This window comes from Oncorhynchus clarkii, chromosome 13 (assembly GCF_045791955.1).
Source record: "Oncorhynchus clarkii lewisi isolate Uvic-CL-2024 chromosome 13, UVic_Ocla_1.0, whole genome shotgun sequence".
Classification (NCBI taxonomy): Eukaryota; Metazoa; Chordata; class Actinopteri; order Salmoniformes; family Salmonidae; genus Oncorhynchus; species Oncorhynchus clarkii.
The window spans coordinates 7,754,641-7,779,816 of NC_092159.1; the positions used below are offsets into that span (position 1 = coordinate 7,754,641).

Here is a 25,176-nt window from a genome sequence, read left to right on the forward strand (position 1 = left end):
TCCCATAGCTACAGATCTATATAGGATCAGCTTCTTCTCCACAAATCCTAGCCTTAAAGCCCCTGTCAGTCTTTGTCGAAATTGTGAAAATTATGATAATGTCCATTTTGTGTGAGTGCATTTGATTTATTTATCAAAATGCGTTTTTGTGCAGAAATGCCTTCTGGAACATGTGAACATTCATGTGCCTTAATAACAAACTTGTATTCCATCCATAAATATGAATAAAATGTTAAATTACGAGCCTAGTTGGTTTAACGACGGAAAAAGTCAGGAACCTTCCCGCTAGCCATGATTGGCTGAGATAATGGATGGGCTGGACATGCCGGGAGATGAGTGTGGATTGGTCTGCCTTGTAGCATGCTTCTGTCTATAACATGAGCTGCTCAGTATGTGTTGATAGTCCTTTCTACCGTGCCGTTTTTGACAGATATAACGTTAGCCATCGAGGACTACAAAAGTTTTGCTACTTTTCTCAAACAAACATTAATGCCCTGAATTTAGCAGGCGCTATCGACAAATCAGTTGGAAAAAGTGATGGGCTACTTTCTGCACACGCCATGGTTGGTGTGAACCAGAGTGACTTGACACAACGCTGGCCAAACAAGATGTAGCTACAAACAAAAGGGAGTGAAATGGTTCCAGTCTGCTGTGAAGCGTTCATCTATGTATACGGGTAAGAGTCTCGCTCAGTTTTCAGATACAAGTTTCTAATTTGGTCAGAAAGTCACTTTATTGCAAGTTAAAGTGTACCGTTAGTTAGCTAGCGAACGATAGCTTGCTGGCTCTCTAGCTAACGTTACGTGTATGATCTGTGTAGTCACATTATTCAAATCAGAAAACCATTTGCATTGCTAGGTATAGCCTAATGTTAGCTAGCTAACGTTGAACCTAGTCTGTTAGCTTTAGCTACCTGCCGATTCATACCACAGCTAGATTACATGTCTGAACAAAAGACTCCACTTCAGCCGGATTATTTAACTACCCATCAAATTAGCCAGGTGTGTCTGGGGGTGATTATGGCCATCTATTGTATTTCATAAACATGTGTACATGTCTAGACAAAAGTGACCCATCCACTTAGCAAGATGTGGCTGTGGAGTGGTTTAGCATTTCTTTCACATGACCCATCAATTTAGATAAATGTGTCGGGTAAGCGTCATCCTAACAATGACAAAATATTTAAAATGTTTTTTATCCGGACACTTCCTGTTGCAAGTAACCGTTTCACTGTTCCGTTTACACCTGCTGTATGCTATGCACGCGACAAAATAAACTTGAATTTGATATAGCCGTGTGTTTAGGACATGGCCCACCCATCCTTTATAAAGAGCACACAGTGCCACCTACAGGACAGAAACTGATTAACTGACAAAAGCGTTTCCAACGCGCTCCCCTCGGTTTGAGTTATATGCAGTTATTTCAAAAAATAAGCATATATATTAAAACATCTTGCATATCTTAATTTATTTCCACAATTAACTAATAATATGCACAATAAAGTTGGCAGTTTATACGAAGAATTGTTACCTATAACCTATCGTGTAAGGAACCCAATGTTATATTGTCTTTCTTAACTACGTCTTTGTTGATTTGTAAGTGTGTGTTATCCTAATCTGATGGAGGTGCAAGTGATGTCCATTGTGATGGTTGATGCTGCTACTCTCATAGCTAATATTGGTTTACACTTCAAATGTTGCATTGATATCGAGTGTATGCAGATATGACCTGTATTTACTGCTCGTCTGACGTTCTCGTTCATTGACAAAGAACTTCAGTTAGTTTCAGAATGGGTGGCGAGGAATAAGTTTGTCCTAAATATTTTTTTTAAACACTAAAATCAATGTATTTGGGACAAATCATTCACTATACCCTAAACCTCAACTAAATCTTCCAATAAATAATGTGGAAATTGAGCAATTTGAGGTGACTAAACTGCTTGGAGTAACCCTGGATTGTAAAACTGTCATGGTCAAAACATATTGAGTCAACAGTAGCTAAGATGGGGAGAAGTCTGTCCATAATAAAGCACTTCTCTACCTTCTTAACAACACTATCAACAAGGCAGGTCCTACAAGCTCTAGTTTTGTCGCACCTGGACGACTGTTCAGCCACAAAGAGGGACTTAGGAAAATTGCAATTGTCTCAGAACAGGGCAGCACGGCTGGCCCTTGGATGTATCCAGAGAGCAAACATTAATACTATGCTTGTCAATCTCTCCTGGCTCAAAGGGGAGGAGAGATTGACTTCATCACTACTTGTTTTTGTGAGAGGTATTGACATGTTGAAAGCGCCTAGCTGTCTGTTTAAACGACTAGAACACAGCTCAGACACCCATACATACCCCACAAGACATGCCACCAGAGGTCCCTTCATAGTCCCCAAGTCCAGAACAGACTATGGGAGGCGCACCATACTATATAGAGCCATAACTACATGGAACTCTGTTCCACATCAGGTAACTGATGCAAGCAGTAGAATCAGATTTAAAAACAGATGAAATTACACCTTATGGGGCTCCCGAGTGGCTCAGCGGTCTGAGGCACTGCATCTCAGTGCTAGAGGCGTCACTACAGACCCTGGTTCGATTCCAGGCTGTATCACAACTGGCCGTGATTGGGAGTCCTATAGGGCGGCGCACAATTAGCTCAGCGTCATCCGGGTTAGTGTTTGGCCGTGGTAGGCTGTCATTGTAAATAAGAATTTGTTCTTAACTGACTTGCCTAGTTGAATAAAGGTTAAGTGAGGAACAGTGAGGACTGTGAAGCAACACAAAGGCACAGACAGACACATGCATACACACACATGATAACAGATTTTGTGTCGGAGATATGTGGTAGGGGTCTGAGGGCACACACTTAGTGTGTTGTGAAATCTGTAATGAATGTATTGTAATGTTTTTAAAATTGTATAACTGTCTTAATTTTACCAGACCCTGGGAAGAGTAGCTGCTGCCTTGGCAGGAACTAATGGGCATCCATAATAAACCCCAGGAAGAGTAGCTGCTGCCTTGGCAGGAACTAATGGGCATCCATAATAAACCCCAGGAAGAGTAGCTGCTGCCTTGGCAGGAACTAAGGGGCATCCATAATAAACCCCAGGAAGAGTAGCTGCTGCCTTGGCAGGAACTAAGGGGCATCCATAATAAACCCCAGGAAGAGTAGCTGCTGCCTTGGTAGGAACTAATGGGCATCCATAATAAACCCCAGGAAGAGTAGCTGCTGCCTTGGCAGGAACTAATGGGCATCCATAATAAACCCCAGGAAGAGTAGCTGCTGCCTTGGCAGGAACTAAGGGGCATCCATAATAAACCCCGGGAAGAGTAGCTGCTGCCTTGGCAGGAACTAAGGGGCATCCATAATAAACCCCAGGAAGAGTAGCTGCTGCCTTGGCAGGAACTAAGGGGCATCCATAATAAACCCCAGGAAGAGTAGCTGCTGCCTTGGCAGGAACTAATGGGCATCCATAATAAACCCCAGGAAGAGTAGCTGCTGCCTTGGCAGGAACTAAGGGGCATCCATAATAAATACAAGTGCAAAATCAACTCCTGGTGGTAAGGCTCGAAATGTATATTTTAATAATTGCATATTTAGCCAGTGTCAGATTTTTACACACTAGAGTCATTATTTCCAACGGCGATCTACCAGCATTACCAGCAAAAAGAAGCAGCTTAAATGCAGAGGCTGAACTACATTGAAACCTATAAGTGTGACGAAGCAAGAACAGACTTGCAGTCCTTGCATCCATAGCTCAGTCTGAGGATTTGAGAGTGGTTCAATTTCTCCAGGTTCATCCCTCATCTGTTTACCATAAAAACGGACTGCTTTTTCGGAGGTGACCACGTTTGCTGTTGGAATCCCAGATCGCTCCTTTATTTAAAGTACAATATTTTATGGTATTAAAAAGTTGTTTGCTGAGTAATAAGTCCACAGTCACAAAGGAAGTGTATGTAGATCCACATGTTTTTAATCAATGCTCAACATTTCACCATGAAAATCATATTTTATGCATCACAGAAAAATGGTAAGACTTTGATCTTCAATACTTTGGTCTTGTTTATTCAGCAACTTCTTTTCCCTGTAAGAAGAAATAAATAATATAATGGATCAATAATAATAATGAACATGATAAATATATGGATAGAATATAATGGATCAGTAATAATAATCAACATGATAAATATATGGATAGAATATAATGGATCAGTAATAATAATGAACATGATAAATATATGTATAGAATATAATGGATCAGTAATAATAATGAACATGATAAATATATGTATAGAATATAATGGATCAAGTCTTTAGTGCTCAGTACTCAGCTTGGATATTAGATGTTGAAGTACTAACTGAATTACTCTCATTAGATTGTTTAGCCCTTCCTGAAATGTTCTTCTTAGAGATCTTCAATACAGTTGAGTGTAAAAGGTCTGTATTGACCTCTGAGAAGACTGAATCATAGGTGGTGTTGATGTGGTCATATCTGAACATGAGTCAGGTACAGGTTTAGCAGCAGTTCTGTACCTTTCCAGAGTCACGGGTCTTGGCTCTGAGCTTGTTGACCTGAGTCTCAGCGATGTCAGCACGCTCCTCAGCCTCCTCCAGCTCATGCTGAACCTTCCTGAACTTAGACATGTGCTGGTTTGCTGCTTCCTCCTGGGTGAGGAAAAGAGAGAGAGAGCAGAACATCAGCATTTAAAGTTTGATGCTTCAGGTAGCAAATTAATATTCTGTTTTTAGGATAACAATGTATACAGGGAGCTGGATGATACAGCAGAGGAAGTGAGTGGCAGAACAGGGGATGAAACCACTGCCTCCAGCACGATCACTAGACCAGCCCCTGGCGCAGCAAATTCATATTCAACCCCTCTCCTTTAAGTTGGTAACGAATAGGAGGCATTTAGAAATGTGCATCATTTCATCAGCATTTACTTGCACTGTCAATTGTCATTGTTGACTGATGTGTTGTTGCTGTAGCAACACGTCAAACTGTATGGACATGAAGTTTTGTCTGTGACTCACCGCCTCCTCAGAATGCCTCTTGTAGGCCTTCACTTTCATCTGCAGCTTATCTACCAGGTCCTGAAGTCTGTTAACGTTCTTCTTATCCTCCTCAGTCTGTGGGAGAAGAGAAAAGAATCAATGTCAGTATAGTTTTATACACAAACCTGTCATTGTAAGTGTCAAGAGTGTAAAGAATGCACTTTCTCTTACCTGGTAAGTGAGCTCCTTGACTCTGCGCTCATACTTCCGGACTCCCTTGACTGCATCTACACCTCTTCTCTGCTCGGCCTCCACCTCAGTCTCGAGCTCACGCACCTTTGTGGAAGAAATACATGTAGGCATTTGTTTGAGGTGGTGAATCAAATCTTTGTAAGCAGAGGTAGTCTTCTACCCAGTCCAGGAGGCACAATTGTTGTCTTTCATTATGTACTTTTCCAAGTGGTTCCCAAAGTGGAATTTACATTTAAATTTGTTCATGAATATTGCTAGCAACAACAGATGAAACTACCAACATCTGTGGAACAAGATTAGAAGGTCCAATACATTGTAATATTATTCATCCACTGTTTATGTTCTTAACCCTTAGATGTACAACATGGGCCTGGGAGGCTCACAGGGATACTGGTAGGCCCACTATTCCAACAATTATATATATTTTTTAAACTCAATTCTACTTGTAGTTATAATATATATGACTCTTCTTTGATTTGACCGATTTTGTCGTGCATTTAGCAGTGCATGTTGCAGTACCAGTATGGCCAATAGAGGCCGCCACTCGTCTGTTTTAATGTTATGAGTTTGCTTCTGTTTTGGGGGATTGCGAAGTTTGCCAAGTGAGTCCACAGCAAGACAGAAGCACCGACATAAATACATTTTTACGTCATTATTTTGAAGGTAAGCGAGTGGAAAAGCACCATATTATAGAGAGTAATGTTTGTTAAGATGTTATGTTTTTATGAACTCATGAAAACCCTGTAGCCTACAAGCTAATTAGGCATTTTGCCTTCTACGTTGAAGCCCTGCATAGCAACGCTATGCTTCCCTAGTAACGGCCCTTTTGCAGCAGAGTGAATGAGACATGAAGCTCTCGATCAAGAGAGAGAGAGAAATTAAACAACTGTAACTAGATGTAAATCAAATATCACTATGAGATGAATTAGATGAATGTGTGTTTATGTATCATGAACTTGTATTATTATTGAATCTATTAATTAAATTGCAGTTTGGAAGAACTTTACAAGCCTAAATGAAACAACTAGATAAATACATGTTTATATCTTGACTTTATTTGAAGGTCTTGGCTCCAATTCTTCTCAACTCCACAACATAACAGTAACATGTTCCCAATGTTTTTGTTTTGAACATAATTGCACTGTAATTTATGCTTTAAAACGGGAAAATATTCCCTCTGATGCCAAGAGAGGGGACTGTCAAATGTTCTTTCCCAGGGGCCAAGACCTGATTAGTCCATGCACTGCTGAAGTCATAGTAAAACTGTGTGGATAATATTTATATCTCACTCTAAAGTAAGAGTTGGGTTCTGATATTATGAAGGGGTCCCTGATGCTAAAACATTTGGGAACTCCTGATTAAGGTGGGTTAATGAGAGAAAGTTGTTACAAAATGCTCCAGTGTATTTTACATTTTATATGATCAAATACTTTTCCAGCAAACTGTCTTTTAATCCACCCTGCTGGTAACTCACCCTGGACTCCAGTTTCTGGAGCTGCTTCTTGCCTCCCTTCATGGCCAGATTCTCAGCCTCATCCAGGCGGTGCTGCAGGTCCTTGACTGTGATCTCCAGGTTCTTCTTCATCCTCTCCAGGTGAGAGCTGGTGTCCTGCTCCTTCTTCAGCTCCTCAGCCATCATAGCCGCCTGGAAAAGTAGTTTGTTTCATTTATGCACCAATGATAACATCCCTCTGAGATCTTTGTGGTTCTTATCCAGCCCAGCTACCATTGGACCTTAGGGACCAATTAAGTTGATGTAAATCATGGACTCACATCAGTGATTGCCTTCTTGGCCTTCTCTTCTGCATTCCTGGCCTCCTGGACGATGTCGTCCACCTCTCCCTGCACCTGCACCAGATCAGTCTCCAGCTTCTTCTTGGTGTTCAGAAGGCTGGTGTTCTGAAGGAGGAAACAAGACGATTTGTTTAGCTTTAGAGAGAACTTACAAGGCTGAAATTATTAAACTCTCAAAGCAAGAATTGTCGAATTCAAGGTGTGTTTAAACGGTTTCGGTTTGAGTTTCATTAGAAATGACTTTGACCAATACCTGGGAGTGCAGCAGTCCAACACGCTCACTGGCGTCTACCAGCTCAGTCTCAGCCACTTTGCGGCCTCTCTCTGTCTGCTCCAGAGCAACTCTTAGCTCCTCGATTTCAGCCACCATCAGGCCGTTTCTGCGCTCCACCATGGCTGCCTGCTCCTTCATGTCTTCTGCGACACGGACGGCATCATCAAGGTGCAATTGGGCATCCTGGGGTTCACAATAACATAGGGAAGTAGAGGTGATAGGATCGATCAGTGATAGAAATGTTCACTGGTAAGAATTTCCCCAGAATCGCTACCTTTAGTACATAAACGACTCTATTGAAATCCTATGTTCTATTATTTTCTACAGATTCACAAACCAATCTCTAGCCATGTTCAGGTTTTTTTTTTTATTATTATTTTTTTTTTTACCCCTTTTTTCCCCAATTTCGTGGTATCCAATTGTTTTAGTAGCTACTATCTTGTCTCATCGCTACAAATCCCGTACGGGCTCGGGAGAGACGAAGGTTGAAAGTCATGTGTCCTCCGATACACAACCCAACCAAGCCGCACTGCTTCTTAACACAGCGCGCATCCAACCCGGAAGCCAGCCGCACCAATGTGTCGGAGGAAACACCGTGCACCTGGCAACCTTGGTTAGCGCGCACTGCGCCAGGCCCGCCACAGGAGTCGCTGGTGCGCGATGAGACAAGGACATCCCCACCGGCCAAGCCCTCCCTAACCCGGACAACGCTAGGCCAATTGTGCGCCGCCCCACGGACCTCCCAGTCGCAGCCGGTTACGACAGAGCCTGGGCGTGAACCCAGAGTCTCTGATGGCACAGCTGGCGCTGCGGTACAGCGCCCTTAACCACTGCGCCACCCGGGAGGCCCATGTTCAGGTTTTTGAGCCTGATGTCCCAGTCCCTTTACCTTGAGCTGTCCCTGGACGTTCCTCAGCTGTTTCTGGGCCTCAGAGGCCATCCTGTTGGAGTGGCTCAGCTGGATTTCCATCTCGTTCAGGTCTCCCTCCATCTTCTTCTTCACCCTCAGGGCATCATTCCTGCTCCTGACCTCAGAGTCCAGGGTGCTCTGCATGGAGTCAACCACCCTCTGGCTGTTCCTCTTGATCTGCTCCATCTCCTCGTCCTTCTCAGCGATCTTCCTGTCCACCTCACCCTTGATCTGGTTCAGCTCCAGCTGCACACGCAGAATCTTGGATTCCTCGTGCTCCAGTGTTCCCTGGACAAACAGAGGCGGTCAGGCCAATTGTGTTCAATACATTTGAATGTAGGAATTAAATATATATGACTACAATAAACACCAATACAGGGATTATTGGACTGTAGCTGGCGTTGGCTAGTGTAACACTGCTTTTCCCATCACACAGCTGTAGTTTGTACCTCAGCCTCCTCCAGAGCGGTCTGGATTTCAGACTTCTCTGTCTCCACGGTCTTCTTGGCCTTCTCCAGCTCATGGATGCTCTTGCCAGTCTCTCCGATCTGCTCGGTAAGGTCAGAGATCTCCTCTGCACACACACACGAGAATATTAGACTTGGGGGGGTTTCAGTGGATATTCCAATGTGCTGAATTTGACATTAAATCATATTAACAGTTAATTAATTAACAGCTCTTCATAGGATCTTGCAAATCTAATCGCCAACCACTTATTTGGAATGTTCAAAGGAATACCAACTACAAGTAAAACAATATATACAATTTTTACTGAACATGGCTTTTCTGAAATGGTGTAATATTCATTTTGATTGCAGTTCCCTCCATTTTCAAAACACTAGCCAAACCTTGAACGAAATAGAACTGCGGTCAAATGCTCACGTTGCAGGTTCTTATTCTCTCTCTTCAGAGTCTCCAGATGATCCAGAGCCTCCTCGTAGGAGTTCTTCATCTTGAAGAGTTCAGTGCTCATAGAGCGAGCCTCCTTCTGAGCTCCTTCCAGCTCAGCCTGGCCCTCCTCATACTTCTGCTTCCACTCTGCCAGAACCTAGGAGAATCCATGGGATTTTCATTAGAAGTCATAGATGAAGAGTTATCAAATTAGAAATATGCAACAATTACACAATTGATGAGAAAATATAGGTTTATTCATTTTCACCTTGTCAAAGTTCCTCTGCTTCTTGTCGAGGTTGGCGGCCAATGCGTTGGCTCTCTCAACATCAATCATGAGGTCCTCCACCTCTCCCTGCAGCCTCTGCTTGGTCTTCTCCAGGGAGGCGCACTTGGAGTTGGTCGCCTCAATGGTCTCCTCAGCATCCTGCAGACGCTGGGCCAGCTTCTTCCTGTTGGACAACAGAGGGTGGTTTGATGGTGTGAAAGAAATGTTAAAATACATATTAATGTAACTTTTTGTCAGAGCCCCCTACCACCCTCACCATCCACACAATATCTGAGTTGTTGCTGTTCTGTGTGACTCACTTGGCCTCCTCCAGCTCCTCTGTGCGCTGGATGGCATCAGTTTCATACTTAGTCCTCCACTGAGCCACCTCACTGTTGGCCTTGGACATGCCGCGTTGCAGCTCTGCCTTGGCCTCCTGCTCCTCCTCAAACTGCTCCCTCAGGAGGTCACAGTCATGGCGGGCAGACTGAACACCATGGGCCAGTGCGTTCTTAGCCTGTGAGAAAGAAAGACAAAGACAAAGACAGATTAGAGAGAGAGTCAAACAAATGACAGTAGGAGTCTGAGGGTGGAGAGACATTAGGAGTCTCAGAGGGTGGGATAGTCACAGTCTATATGAAGATATAGCTCTAAACTCTGTGGACGCGGAGTCCATCTTGGGTCCCTTACCTTGACCTCCTCCTCAACTGCCCTCTTTAGCTCCTCCACCTGCTGGGTGAAGGCCTGTTTTCCTCTGGTCAGCTGAGACACCAGGGCTTCCTTCTCCTCCAGCTGGCGACCAAACTCACCTGCAGGGACAGAGTAACATCTTGTTAATAGGGTCTCTGTTTTCTAAGATTGAAAATGGATTCTGAGGTATCATAGGGAATGTTAGGTGGTGAATAGTACAGTAGAAATTATGTGGATATAGCCCCCAACATGTTATTGTGTTTTACTGAAGGAAAGGATTGGGTTGTTGTTCATTGTTGATGGTACCATTTTCTGTCAGGAGTCTGGCCCTCTGTCCGCTGATGTCGTTGACCTGGCGAACATTCTCATCATTCTTAGTCTTGAGCTCGCTCAGCTGGTCCTCAAGTGTACGGCACATCTTCTCCAGATTGCCCTGTTAGTGAAACACGTTCCATCATTACTTTATATTTGTGACTCCTGTCAACTTCAGTTCACTTGAATGGTAATGTAGTTGACCCCCCTCAATACTGCTTGATCGAAACATCACTACTCACCTTAGCCTTGGCGACGGCCTCCATGTTGCTGGAGAGGTCATCAATCTCCATCTTGTATTCGCTCTTCTCCTTCTCCAGCTTCTGCTTGACGCGCTGCAGGTTGTCGATCTGCTCCCCGAGCTCAGCCACACTGTCGGCCTGCTTCTTGCGCAGAGCGGCGGCTGTGGCCTCATGCTGCAGGGTGGACTCTTCAAGATCACGACGCAGCTTCTGGAACTCAGCCTCACGCTTCTTGTTCATCTCAATCTGAGCAGCAGTGGCGCCTCCGGCCTCCTCCAGCCTCTCGCTGATCTCCTCAAGTTCCCTGGAGAGATCGGCTCTCTGCTTCTCAACCTTAGCCCTGGCAGCACGCTCAGCCTCAATTTCCTCCTCCAGCTCCTCAATACGGGCCTAGAACAGGGGTAGGAGCAGGGGGATGAACACTACAATACAGTTGAAACAATTGAAACTCACAAAATAATAATAGTATGTATATTTTGCATAAATGTGTTTAATAAAAACCCAGTTACACTAATATATTCAGTAGACAGTGTCCCATGCAGGAACCAAAACCACAATGTTCAGAACCACCATCTTCCAACCTACTCAGCTGTCAGAAGCCACCGGGAAATGTTTGCTACCAGAATAATGTTTTTCAGGAAATGATTCAAGTCTGTGCTTTTCTGTACTGGAGCTTATATCCTGTACTGTACCTGGAGTTCCTTGATCTTCTTCTGCAGCTGAGCTCCCAGAGACTGCTCATCCTCAACCTTGCTGAGGAGCTGAGTGGTCTCAAACTCCTTCCTAAGAAACACAAACAGGTCAATTGCAGAGTTGGTTGTGTTTCTATAGTGTAAAGCAGTGGTCACCCACATTTTCTGAGTCAAAATGCATGCCGAGATCTACCGCTCTGATTTTTTTATTAACATAACTTTCAAAATGTAAGCCTATGCAACATTAACCAATTAAAAACAGTACTGTAGCAATGTGGTTTGTTCAGTAAGCTATAGGCCCAATACATTATCACTGCATTCGGGCTTTGCTTGAATTTACCTGCCAATGCATTGTTGTTCAGGTCATTAAAAAAATATATATATATTTCAAAATTTGAGGTAGGCTATATGATCACACCGGTAATAGATCCGTTGTTGTACTACTTGTGAGGCACAGCTGAGTGAGCATACATTTACATGATTTGCTTTTATTTTTATTTTACTGGGCTGATGGTGCCTGCATCTGATGGTCCGTCTCAGCAGAGGGAGAGAGCAGCAGATTGAGGGTCTGTCTCAGCAGTGGGAGAGAGCAGCAGATTGAGGGTCCGTCTCTCAACATCCCTCTGCTCTCCCTTTCCTCCACTGACACTGACCATAAAGGGACACCGTCTTCCAGCTGATGGCGAAACTCGTGTCGCGCTTATTATTATCGCATTATTTCTGCCTCGTACACAAATTCATGTTGTTACTCCTATGAACAGAGAAAGGGAAATATTCATTGATATTAAAAGAGACCCAAAGCCGCTAATAATAACAACAACAACGCCTGTAGATACACTTTCCAATTCATTCATTACTGTTGCTCTGCTTGTTGTAGCGCTGAGTGGAAATAAGAAGAACGCGCATTTTATGGCTTATAAAAGTGTTGAAAACAAAGTGTTGACAGGGCTGAGTAAGAACTTAAACACGAACTCTCTCATAGAAACAGCAGCTCTTTGGTGTATTCGTTGACAGTCTCTCTCTCTAGTCGTGGTTTTGTAATCTCACAGTATCAATTTTGCCGTATCTTTCTTCCACGTTACTGCAGACTTGGTCATTTGAGCAATCTGATTGGCCAGCGGAGGCATAGTGCACTTGATTTTCTCTCCAGGCCCACCAGGAAGGCAGTGGTTGTACCTTCAGACACATTAAATGGCAACAGTTTGCCTACCCGGCCCACATGGCAGCTGAATTGGCTGCACCTGACACCAACAGCCCGGGACAAAAATAAAAAATAGGGACAGAAGGCTTTATCATTGGGTTTTTACAGAAATGTTTGGCGATCGACTAGAAATGCCTTGGAGATCGACAAGTCGATCGCGATCGACCGGTTGGTGACCACTAGTGTAAAGGGAGAGAATCATACCATTCACTTTGCTTTTAAGAATCACAAGCAAGTGCTAATTCATAATTACAAGAATTTGTCAAGAACAACCATTATAGCAAGTAATACTGTATTCATTTGTTTGTGTTTACTTCTTGATTTTCTCATCAGCTTGCTGCTTGTCATTCTCCAGGTCCATTATGGACTCCTGGGCCAGTTTCAGATCTCCCTCCAGCTTTCTCTTGGATCTCTCAAGGTCCATACGGAGCTTCTTCTCTTGCTCCAGAGAACCCTCAAGCTAGAAGATAAAAACACATATATTATTAAAATCTAAACAACTGAAGATAATATCATCTTACATACTATCATGGCCAAAATGTCAAACTCCACTCACGTCGTCCACTTGCTGTTCCAGCTTGGTCTTGGCCTTGGTCAGAGTGTTGACTTTGTCCTCCTCTGCCTGCAGGTCATCCAGTGTCTGCTGGTGGGCCTCTTGGAGGGCTTTCTTCTCCTTGGTCAGCTTGGCAACACTCTCATCCATAGACGCCATCTCCTCTGTCAGGTTTTTAACCTGAAAATGGCCACAACATAATTATACTTCACCATAAAGGGGAGATTTAGTTTGTTAAATATTGCATTCATTTAATTTAGATTAGAAATTAATCAACAACTACTGTACTGTAGATTCAACACTAGATGTCAGTGTTCACCCTGCCAGTGCACTGAGTGGAAGTCATAAATGAGGGTGAGCAGAACATACAATGAATGTGAATGAGTACCAAGCAAGTGAAATTCCCCTATTGTATCTTAATATTTCCTGCACCCATAATACAACTTGAATTCCATTTCTGTTATGCTATGTTTTGAGTTGTTTAATGTTTGGATTATTGTTGGTTAGACTGTCTATAGTAAGACACAAGACCTTGTTTTCAGTGGCGTGCTTCTCCTTCTCCACTTTGGCCAGGGTGAGCTCCAGGTCATCAATGTCCTTCTTCAGCTCAGAACACTCATCCTCCAGCTTCCTCTTCTTTGCAGTCAACTCAGCATTGATCTCCTCCTCATCCTCCAGCCTCTCGGTCGTCTCTTTGAGCTTGGCCTCCTGCTGGATCTTGCTCTTGATGAGCCCCTCACACCTTTCCTCAGCATCGTTCAGACTCTCTCCTTCCTGGTTTCAGAACAGGAGTAAACAAAATCAGAGGCCTCACTTTGTGTATTGAAGGTCGAGCAAATCAAAATAAATTAATGAATTTTATAAAGTATATAACACTGGCAATAAAAATGTGTCAGTTAACCACGTACTTTAGTGTGTTCGTATGTGTGTGTAAATCAAATAAAATGTATTTATATAGCCCTTCGTACATCAGCTGATATCTCAAAGTGCTGTATAGAAACCCAGCCTAAAACCCCAAACAGCAAGCAATGCAGATGTAGAAGCACGGTGGTTAGGAAAAACTCCCTAGAAAGGCCAAAACCTAGGAAGAAACCTAGAGAGGAACCAGGCTATGTGGGGTGGCCAGTCCTCTTCTGGCTGTGCCGGGTGGAGATTATAACAGAACATGGCCAAGATGTTCAAATGTTCATAAATGACCAGCATGGTCGAATAATAATAAGGCAGAACAGTTGAAACCAAGATGGTCAAATGTATTCATGTGTATGTAAATGTGCCCTCCTGAAGGTCGTTGCTGACTCACAGATGCGACTTGGAGTGACAGGTCGTTCTTCTCCTGTGTCAGGGCCACCAACTTCTCCTCCATTTGCTTCTTTGTGGACAGAGCCTTGGCCAGGTCTGTCTTCATCTTCTCATAGTTCTCCTTCATGTTGGCCAGCTCCTTCTCAGTCTCAGCGCTCTGCAACAGGGGCTTGATCTTGAAGTACAACTTCATCCATGGCCAGGTTTTGACATTCATGAATGAGCGGATGTTGTACTGGATGGCGAAGATAGACTCTCTGTTCAACAGAAAGGATACAGTGGCATGGTGAGTGACGTCCCAGAAGGGACAGACGTCAGTTCAACATCTATTTTTGATGTATATTTGGTCTAACGTGAATTCAACGTGAATTCAACGTGAAAACAACAGAACTGTCACCATGTTATTGGATTTAGGTTCAAAGTTGAGTGAAAAAAAAATACAAAATTCCCATTACACTACACTACACTACATTACATTGATAACTTTTTTTAAATCCAGGTTGTTTCAACGTCATCACATTTAATTTGGGGGTTGAAATGACCAGTGGGATGTTTCATAAAGCTACATTCTGGGAGTCGAAGAATAACAAAATGGAACCCCCACCACTTTTTGTATACAGCTGAAAGGGGCTTGGGAAATGTAACCCCTCTTAAATTCAAAGACAGTGCTCTAAATGCGAGGACTGACAGATTATGCTAAGCTCATGAGACATTTTTATATTCTTCAATAAGGAATGGGTTAATATCACACATTAAATGACAATTGAACAGCCAAATCCCAAACTGCAGCTATAAAGCTAGAATCCTTAGTTGCTACATCCATTTCTGGACTTATAAATGAATTAACCCAAAAGCTTTAGTAGACCATTATAAGATGTACCTTCTCATTCTGAACAACTCACAGCATATACAGTATGTAATCATAATGCATTAGATACAGGTGGTTGACAGAAAGCTTTGCCAAGATGTCTACTATTCCTCACCTCCTCTCCATCATCTTGCTAAACTCTCTCCTCATGAGGAATCCACGGCTGAGAGCCTGGACCATGCCGACCAGAGTGGCCAGCTTCTCATCTCTCATCTCCTCCAGGACACCCAGCAGACCGGCTTTGAAGAACACCTGAGACACAGGTTAACATGGTCAATGGAACCACAGATAGAAAGGGTTGAATCAAAAGAGGGGAACAACACCACTAGATTGATTTAAACAACATTAACTTTGCAACGGTTACAAACAAACCATGGGATAGGTTGTTTCTAAGTTGTTAGTTATTGTACAGTTGTATATTAATAATGTACACAGATGCAGATAACTGCAGCCATACCACTCTAACACAATGTACATGATAATGAGTTTAGTTTCTCTTCTATACCTGTGATGTATGACTTTGAAGAAAAACAGTACAATGTTTTTCCACCTTTTCCATTAGTTAAATGAAGAAGAAAGAACATAAGGATGGATAGATCACCTGGAGAGATTTTATATGGTACGGGTTTAAATTATCATTCCAGCTGTGTTTTGTTGTCAGTATTTACTGGGGGGGTTTTGACTGACCTTGGTGTGTCCAAACTTGTAATCCTCGTGATTCACATCAATGGACCCAAGCAGCTTCTCAGAAGCCTTCTTGTTGTCCATGAACTGGCCCTCAGGGATGACGCTGGCGTTCAGTACTTTGTACCTGAATGAGAGGACAGTTTTAAAATATGCCAAATTGTCATTGGTTGGTTGGTTATACAGTGAGGTTCATAATGATCGGCACCCTTGATAAAGATGAGCAAAATAGACTGTATAACATGAATAACACAAATACTGAGCTGTATTCTATATTCTATATTCTATATTCTATATTCTGTATTCTATATTCTGTATTCTATATTCTATATTCTGTATTCTATATTCTGTATTCTATATTCTATATTCTATATTCTATATTCTATATTCTGTATTCTATATTCTATATTCTATATTCTAAATGGTCTAAAAGCTTTTTGGATTAAAAAAAATACGTATATGAAGAAAATAAACCCAAACCTGTAAAATATGGTGGTGGATCTCTGATGTTATGGGGCTACTTAATTAACGTCAACTGATCCGGGGGCCTCGTTAAGGTCAACGGCATCATGACCTTTACCCAGTACCATGACATTTTAGCCAAAATCTCGGTTGCCTCAGCCAGGAGGCTGAAACGTGGCCACGGGTGGGTATTACAGCAAGACAATAACCCCAAGCACACATCAAAATCCACAAGGAAAGGGTTCATCAACCACATAATCAACATTTTACTATGGCCATCTCAGTATCCAGACTTGAAGCCCATTGAAAACCTGTGGTTTGAATTGAAGAGGGCCGTCCATAAGTGCAGACAATGGATATCAAGGATCTGGAAGGATTCTGTAAGGAGGGTCCAACATCCCTCCCATTGTGATCTACAATCTCATACAACATTCTAGAAAAAGACTCAGTGCCATTGTCCTCGTACTGAAACAGGGGTGCCAATCATGATGAACCCTATCTTAAAATAAAATAAGAATTGTTGAACAAAATCTCTTTCTCTGAGTATAAAATAATATAATTCACAAATGTTTGACCGTACAATATAGCTCAGTATCAGTGTTATTTGATAGTCTTTTCTGCTCATCTTTATCAAGAGTGCCAATAATTTCTCTCTGTGTGTGTGTGTGTGTGTGTGTGTGTGTGTTTGTGAGAGTGTGTGTACCTCTGCTTGAAGTCAGCATAGATGATTCTGCTGGGGAAGCCCTTTCTGCAGATCCTGATACCCTCCAGTACACCATTACACCTGAGCTGGTGGATAACCAGGAAGTTCTCCATCAGACCTGGTAAAACAAACCAAGTCTCTTTTAATACTAATAAACAGGTTATAGATTGGGATTGTTAAGGTCACTGATACTGTACTGATAAGATGACATATTTAACTCAATATGTCTTGTACCTGGAGTCTTTGACTCGTTGGGGATCAGGCAGCGCACAAAGTGAGGATGAGTGCTCCTCAAGTTGGTCATCAGCTTATGTAAGTTCTCCTGTAAGAGGGTTACAAACCATTTTCTCAGACATAATTTATGAGAATCACTGCACCTTTTGAAGGACTGAATATACACATTTCAAAAGCTCACCCTGAACTGGGAGGACACAGTCTGCATGGAACCACCCTTCTTCTTGCCTCCTTTCTTGGCTTTATCTGTTAAAATGGGGAGAAGTAAAAGATAACTAGAAAAGTACATTTCCTAGAGCGGGTGGAATAAATATAATAATAATAAGAGTATGTAAGAAATCTAGAGTGGTCTTGTCTTCAGCAAACACACTAATTATATACCAGAGAATCTCTGGTTAACTTCACACTTATCTAGAGGCAAATGCTGCCAATCAGATTGTGTAGAATAACACCTATTGTATGATTAAATTAACCCAGTAATAAACCCTGAGAAAGTGTGGTGCATTAAAAGACTCAAGAACATTTGGGTCTGAGTTGTAACCAGTATTTAGTTAAATATTGTGACATGATGCTAGTCTTACCCTCAGGAGGGGGAGGGGGATACAGGGCAGCCAAAATTTTGACTCCTGACTTCCCGTACAACTGACAAACTGAGTCGTTCAGGGGGTCCTTGTTCTTCTCTAGCCATCCAGTGATGTTGTAGTCCACAGTGCCGGCGTAATGCACCAGGGAGAAGTGGGCCTCTTGCTTGCCTTTGGCAGGCTTGGGCTTCTCAAACGACTTTGTTTTGCCAAGATGCTGGGCGTACAGCTTGTCCTTGAAGGTAGTGTCTGAAGACTTGGGGAACATGCACTCCTCTTCAAGGATGGAGAAGATGCCCAATGGCTTTACGAAAAGAGATGTATATCAAATTAGCATAATTTAAGATCATATTTATTATCTTAGCAAACATGCTATTATAGGATTATATTCATTTTGGGGCAAAACAGGAAACGTATTGAGTTCTCAACAGTCAGATGCATTGTACCACTGTGATAATAACGGTCACTAAGCGCTTTGCTGTTGTGGTCCATTATAACGGTCCATTATAATCCTCACAGACATCTTACCTTCTCAATAAGCTCAATGCAGGCAGCCAAGTCCATGCCGAAGTCAATGAAGGCCCAGACGATTCCCTCCTTCTTGTACTCCTCTTGCTCCAGGACGAACATGGTGTGGTTGAAAAACTGTTGCAGTTTCTCATTGGTGAAGTTGATGCACAGCTGCTCCATGCTGTTGTACTGTTGATGGAGTTTTAAAAGGGATCATTTCATCATACAAGACTGTAATCCATCTCAATCACAACTAATTGTCTTGTTTTGGTGTCATACTCACATCAAAGATCTCAAACCCGGCAATGTCAAGCACACCGATATAGAACTGCCTTGGATTCTTGGTGTCCAACATCTCATTGATACGGATGACCATCCACAAGAACATCCTCTCATAGATGGACTTGGCCAGAGCCATGACTGAGTTATTAACCTGCAATGATAATACCTCAAATTAATACATGAGACATTGACCATGTCCAGTGATAAGGTGATACAAGCTTGGGAGAAAACATCACTATTCAATTACAGCAATGCACTTGTCCCCAAAATAATCACTCTCTCAGAAAAAGGTAGATGCCATGTTTGGCTGCCTTACCTGAGCCACAGTCTGTCCCTTGGTCACATACTCGTTGCCGACCTTCACTCTGGGGTAGCACATAGCCTTCAACATCTCAGCTGAGTTCAGGCCCAGCAGGTAGCCAATTTTATCAGCCACTGGAGAGAGAACCAACAACAACAGACTCAGGGAAACAAGATTGCTTGATTCTGATGTCACATTGACAAATTGTTTGCTCAAATCATAACTGAAGGTGGTAATTTGGTCCCCAAAAATGATCTCCTGCCTGACTTTCATGTGGCACTGTCTGTCTTAGGTGTTCTATTTCTATGTTGGGGACTGGGAATGGGACTAATGCTCTACATATTGTATATCTATGAGTGGGACTCACCCTCTGTGCCGTCTGGCTCGGCCTGCTCCTCACGCTGCTTCTGCTTGAATTTCAAGTTTCCATGGTGCACTACAGCTCCTGTCAGCTTGTAGATGCCAATCTTCTCTTCATTAGTGAAGCCCAGGATTGTAATGGCATCCTGGCATTAAAGAGGAAGTACAACAGAGATTAACTGAACAGTTGTTTGCTCAGTTACACTACAGTTCTGGGCTCACTCCAGAACCAATGGGATGAATAGATATGACTCTGTGCCAACACATTAGTGATGGAAACACAAAAGGAGTTTTACACAGTTCCACAAGGAACTTAGCTCTCTTATGGAAGCTTTACATGACGAAATGTGAAGTTATGAAGAGTGGCTTGAGGCACATGCCTAACTAACACAAGTAATTTGTCCCATGTAGCTCAGTTGGTAGAGCAGGACACTTGCTACCCCAGGGTTGTGGGTTCAAATCCCATGAGGGACCAGTATGAAAATGTATGCACTTACTAAGTTGCTATGGTTAAGGGAGTCTCCTAAATTACTAAATTGTCAATGAGATTAAATCATGACAATTCCCAGCCGCTACTAAGTTGTATTTTCACACCGCATTCAGTGTGTATGGTGGTCCTACCCATTCCCTATTTAGAGTTTGGTTAACCCTTTGTTTAACTCACGTCTGTGGCATCCAGCTCTTCATTGTCATTGATGCTGGCCACAGCGATCTGTCCCTGACTACACATGGGGAAGTCGTAGGGGTTGGTGGTGATGAGCGACATTTCTGTGGACAACAGAGAACAGCTTGTCAGTTAATCTCTTAGAATTCTGCTCTCCTACCTTTACAGTATCTCTCCCTCCTTTACTCAATAGATGGACTCAATGATACATGTAGTATATAATGAATAGCATAAAGAGGAGACTGAGACTTGTGGACTAGTGCATCACAGTGTATTACTTGATAGATATTTCCCAGAGACCTGACTCATGTCTAGATGCCTTGTTACCTTGGATGTAATCATTGTAATAGTATTATTAGTGTGGGCTATGAATATTTTTAGCAAGTTCCACAGATGGGGGTGGGAGTAATTTCCCCTGAACCTCTACTTTTTCGTACCAACTATCTCAGGTTTGTGGCCTGTCATCATCTGGAAGAAGATGTGGTAGCCTCTCTCATCGGGCAGCTGGAAGGACACTCTGGACTTCTCCAGCAGGTCTGAGAGAGAAAGAGAGAGAGAAAATGAAGATGATATAATTACATTTTATCTGTGAACTTAGGAAAGCATTGAGAAATAATCAAAGCCAACTCACAGGTCTCAATGTCAGCTTTAGCCAGTTTGCCAGCTTGGAAGTGAATCCTGATAAATTTACCCTGTTGTAGAGCATGGGGGTTTGAAATAGGTCAACAAATAATTCTAACATTTTACTTTGATAAACCCTTTAATCTTTACAGTTTGTTGGACATCTATTGATTTAACAAAAGGGAACTACTGAAATAAATTTTTCCAATATAAGGTAACTTCCACAGTATGCCCTTCATACTTACAAAGCGAGACGAGTTGTCGTTCCTCACTGTCTTGGCATTACCGTAAGACTCCAGCAGAGGGTTAGCTGCAATGATCTGATCCTCAAGAGACCCCTGATTGAGACAAACACAAGTTTCTCAGAAACTGGAAAAGTGGTAAAGTTTGTTTTTCTCAATGACTTTTCTTGAAACATGATTCACTGATGGAAAAAAGTTTGCTCAGAAAACCAAACTGAAATGTGTTAAAAAGGCAAACATAAGAACAACTTACCTGCATTTTGTTGGGGTCTGCTTCTTTCTTGCCACCAGACACTGCAATGGTGGCAAAGTACTGGATGACACGCTTGGTGTTGACAGTCTTTCCTGCACCGGATTCTCCGCTGGTTTATATGACAGAGAAAGAGGGGTTTTAGTTACATGTTTGAGTGTCAGATTGGCTTTCACTAAGAAATAGCATAGAAAAATACACTGTTAACCTGTGTTCTGACATAAGTCTTTAACAAATAATCATTCTAATCGACTCGTTATTACACATAACCTGATGCTCTAATCCATTCATAATGTCATGTATTTTCATCATCAAAGTGAAATTTTAGTAAACAACTCACGTAATCAGGATGGACTGGTTCTCCTTATCTGGAACCAAAAAACATATTACTTATCATACTCAAGAAACATTATGGGGACATTATTTAATTCATAGCATCATCATGAATTTCATTTTTGAAAATGTTCCATTGAAGTGAAGCTTAGTGAAAATCAGATATTGTTAGAAACTGTTAGAAAACAGTAGATACCTGTCTGAGGCAATTTTTAATTTCCATTGACAGATCCATCCATCTTTCCATATGCACTTATGGACATCTATCCATCCATCCGTCCATCCAACCAAACAATACATCCAACCAACCATCCATCCATCCATCCAACCAAACAATACATCCAACCATCCATCCATCCATCCATCCATCCAACCAAACAATACATCCAACCATCCATCCATCCATCCATCCAACCAAACAATACATCCAACCATCCATCCATCCATCCATCCAACCAAACAATACATCCAACCAACCATCCATCCATCCATCCAACCAAACAATACATCCAACCAACCATCCATCCATCCATCCGTCCATCCAACCAAACAATACATCCATCCATCCAACCAAACAATACATCCAACCATCCATCCATCCATCCATCCATCCATCCATCCAACCAAACAATACATCCAACCAACCATCCATCCATCCAACCAAACAATACATCCAACCAACCATCCATCCATCCATCCAACCAAACAATACATCCAACCATCCATCCATCCAACCAAACAATACATACATCCATCCATCCATCCATCAGTCCATCCATCCATCCATCCATGAGATATCGTACCAATCATCATGAACTGAAAGGCGTTGTCAGAGACGGAGAAGATATGGGGTGGAGCCTCCATCCTCTTCTTCCCTCTGTAGGCGTTGACAACCTCTTCATCGTACACAGGGAGCCACTTGTAGGGGTTCACCGTGGCACAGAAGAGCCCAGAGTAGGTCTGGATGAAAGCATAATTAAATTAGGAGATTAACAAAGTCAGATTGACATTTACCTGGATTTATGTGAGAATGTGGGTGTACTTTGGTAAACTGATGTGGGTCGACTGTATTGATATGTTTTGGTTTCTACCATTCATTTATGTGTAGTACTGTATGTGTGTGTTTATTATCTTCATGTATGTGTGTATTTATTATGTTAATGTATGTGTGTGTTTATTATGTTCATGTATGTGTGTGTTTGTATGTGCAGGTTTCTTACATAGATCATCCATGCTGCATAACGCTCTTTGAGGTTATACAACACAGAGGCTTCATTCAGGTAGGTCATCATGGCCATGTCCTCAATCTTGTCGTACTTAGGGGGGTTCATCTCATAGATGTCTGCATCTTTGAACTCTTTTCCTTCCTGAAACAGTCAGAAATCTAGATTACACACAGATCAAACTGGACATGACAAAATGCTTTTTGCTCATTAAATACAAGTTTAATCATTTAAAAAATATATATCCACATTTAATCCAACTACTTAGTTATCACCCACTGACACATAAAACTGGTGATTCTTGACTAGTCAACATTCTATGTCATGTTTAAATAGCAGCAATACAAATGATGTGTTTTAAGGTGAAACATTGTCTGCAAAACAAAATGTAATGCTTTTTAATCTATTTTTTTGTAACTGATTTCTTATTGCCTTATAGACGTTGTTTGGATTTTCAGTGATTTTTTAAGAAATAGAGTAACTTCACAAAATTAAACTTGACTACTTTTCAGATCAGACTTACCTCCTTACTTCCGTCAGGTCTCGTGACTGTCACAGTACATTTCCCTTCTGTCCTGGCAGTGACTAAACCCTTAAGGTACAGCTCCACCTTGTCTGTCACGTAGCAGGCGTTCTTTGAATCAAAGGGTGCGGCTTGTGCCTCAATCCTCTCCCTCTCAGGCTTACGGAGGTATATGGCAGCCTTGCCGTAGATTTGCATCTCCGCGTCCGTACTCATGGTGACGGATAACTAGGAAAGAGATTAAACAAGAAACGTGATTGACTCTGTGGTGCTTCCTCCCCAGTCAACAGAGTTAGGTGAGCGGTATCTCTCTCAGAATATTCTCACACTTTTTATGTGAAGAGTCAAACCATGTCTCACCTTCTTTTTCCCCTCCTATAGATGAATGTGTACTTCTTGGAGGACCCTGTGAAACATGAGAGTGTTGTGAAAACACACAAGTCTAAAGCCTTATCATTGAACCCCTGAAGGGCTAGAAAACATGTAACTCAATCATTACATGTCAAATTCAACTACAGGTGCAACTGGTAACTTTAATTTTCCTAGTGACAACTCACTTTACTACACATTCTGTCAGGAATTCAAATAAATTCCCATAAAACCCAGATACATTCTAGAACACCAACTCACTTTACTACACATTCTGTCAGGAATTCAAATAAATTCCCATAAAACCCAGGTACATTCTAGAACACCAACTCACTTTAACTACACATTCTGTCAGGAATTGAAATAAATTCCCATAAAACCCAGATACATTCTAGAACACCAACTCACTTTACTACACATTCTGTCAGGAATTCAAATAAATTCCCATAAAACCCAGGTACATTCTAGAACACCAACTCAATTTACTACACATTCTGTCAGGAATTCAAATAAATTCCCATAAAACCCAGTTACATTCTAGAACACCCTTTCAAGTGCAGGAGCACCACTGAAAGTTACAGATTTGAAATAAAACACATTTAAAGTATAATACAAATCTATATATATATTTTTTATATAAATGCCACTTGATTGCATATTGTCAAATCTTACAAGAGACATGCAGAAGTCAATTCAAACAGTGCAGTTAGCTACTGCCTCAGATGCTGAGTACAAAGATGAGACAAATGTAAACATCTAAGGAGATGTAGAGGTCTTACCACAGAGGAAGAAGGTATCTGACTTATGGATGATGGGGCCTCAGCCTCCTTATATCTGGTTGGAAGTGCCAACCAAGCAAAAGTTAATTATGGACCACTCTGGGAAAGGAAATAAATTGGATGAGAGACCTGTTTATTTCTGTGTCTCACTAGCACCTCCCACTTCCAGGAGCACCACACTCCCATGACATTACTTTTTAATGTCATATTTGTCTGTGAATTGAATTTCACTGAATTTACGTAAATGATAGATGTCATTATTAATAATTATGACGATAACAAAAGTTTGATTCTTCCCAATGTAACTTCCACTTCCACTGAACCTCATATACTGTAATGGACTGAGTCCACGTTGCTTGTGGCTGAATGGATGCAAGTCCACACAGCAATGTTCTAGTAGAAAGCCTTATCAGAGGAGTGGAGGCTGTTATAGCAGCAAAGGGGAGGCCAATTCCAAATTAATGCCCATGATTTTAGAATGAGGTGCCCGACGATCAGGTGTCCACATACTTTTGGTCATGTAGTGTATTTATCTTCAGTTTGATAGTCGTTCCACGAAATGAGTCCCTTTCACATCCCTTTGACATTTTATGTAGAAATTGTGTACAAATATTGCAATTTAAAAGCCTGTTGTACTAAATGAAATGCTCTGATTTCTAATATGAATCAAGACTTGCTAAAGTGGCATAATGCATTTAGGAATGTCCCTGTGTGAACCCTCTGTGACTTCTAGGAAGATTTGAACCTCCTTAACCCCAAAATGCATTTAGGAATGTCCCTCTGTGAACCCTCTGTGACTTCTAGGAAGATTTTAACCTCCTTAA

The 25,176-nt window shown here is 42.0% G+C and overlaps 1 protein-coding gene across 1 annotated transcript; it reads right to left on the reverse strand.

Moving 5' to 3' along the window:
- Window positions 1-3,944: 3,944 nt before the first annotated feature.
- Window positions 3,945-24,451, reverse strand: LOC139423658 (myosin heavy chain, fast skeletal muscle-like). The gene is made up of 41 exons (XM_071175265.1): window positions 24,353-24,451; window positions 23,565-23,610; window positions 23,205-23,432; window positions 22,679-22,825; window positions 22,262-22,418; window positions 21,466-21,493; window positions 21,129-21,237; window positions 20,879-20,971; window positions 20,644-20,704; window positions 20,450-20,548; window positions 20,013-20,116; window positions 19,356-19,494; window positions 19,004-19,122; window positions 18,689-18,838; window positions 18,424-18,594; window positions 17,896-18,199; window positions 17,496-17,560; window positions 17,315-17,402; window positions 17,081-17,198; window positions 15,919-16,042; window positions 15,347-15,483; window positions 14,365-14,620; window positions 13,596-13,838; window positions 13,068-13,244; window positions 12,826-12,971; window positions 11,311-11,401; window positions 10,619-11,008; window positions 10,371-10,497; window positions 10,065-10,183; window positions 9,695-9,891; window positions 9,375-9,558; window positions 9,098-9,263; window positions 8,665-8,789; window positions 8,195-8,503; window positions 7,285-7,488; window positions 7,011-7,136; window positions 6,712-6,882; window positions 5,217-5,321; window positions 5,025-5,120; window positions 4,527-4,658; window positions 3,945-4,077 (listed from the first exon to the last, which is right to left on the reverse strand). Exons 3-41 carry the CDS (start codon window positions 23,418-23,420, stop codon window positions 4,057-4,059), a joined length of 5,814 nt encoding a protein of 1,937 aa, XP_071031366.1. The 5' UTR covers window positions 23,421-23,432; window positions 23,565-23,610; window positions 24,353-24,451; the 3' UTR covers window positions 3,945-4,056.
- Between the last annotated feature and the right edge of the window lie 725 nt (window positions 24,452-25,176).

What these genes read in the sequence shown, in the direction of transcription:
- LOC139423658 (XM_071175265.1), bottom strand. Translation starts at nt 23,420, where the DNA reads ATGAGTACGGACGCGGAGATGCAAATCTACGGCAAGGCTGCCATATAC. An exon ending in TATGCTGACTTCAAGCAGAG is followed by an intron (nt 16,043 to 17,080) that starts GTACACACACTC and finishes CCTCTCATTCAG; the next exon opens with GTACAAAGTACTGAACGCCA. An exon ending in TGTCACTCCAAGTCGCATCT is followed by an intron (nt 13,839 to 14,364) that starts GTGAGTCAGCAA and finishes TTCTGAAACCAG; the next exon opens with GAAGGAGAGAGTCTGAACGA.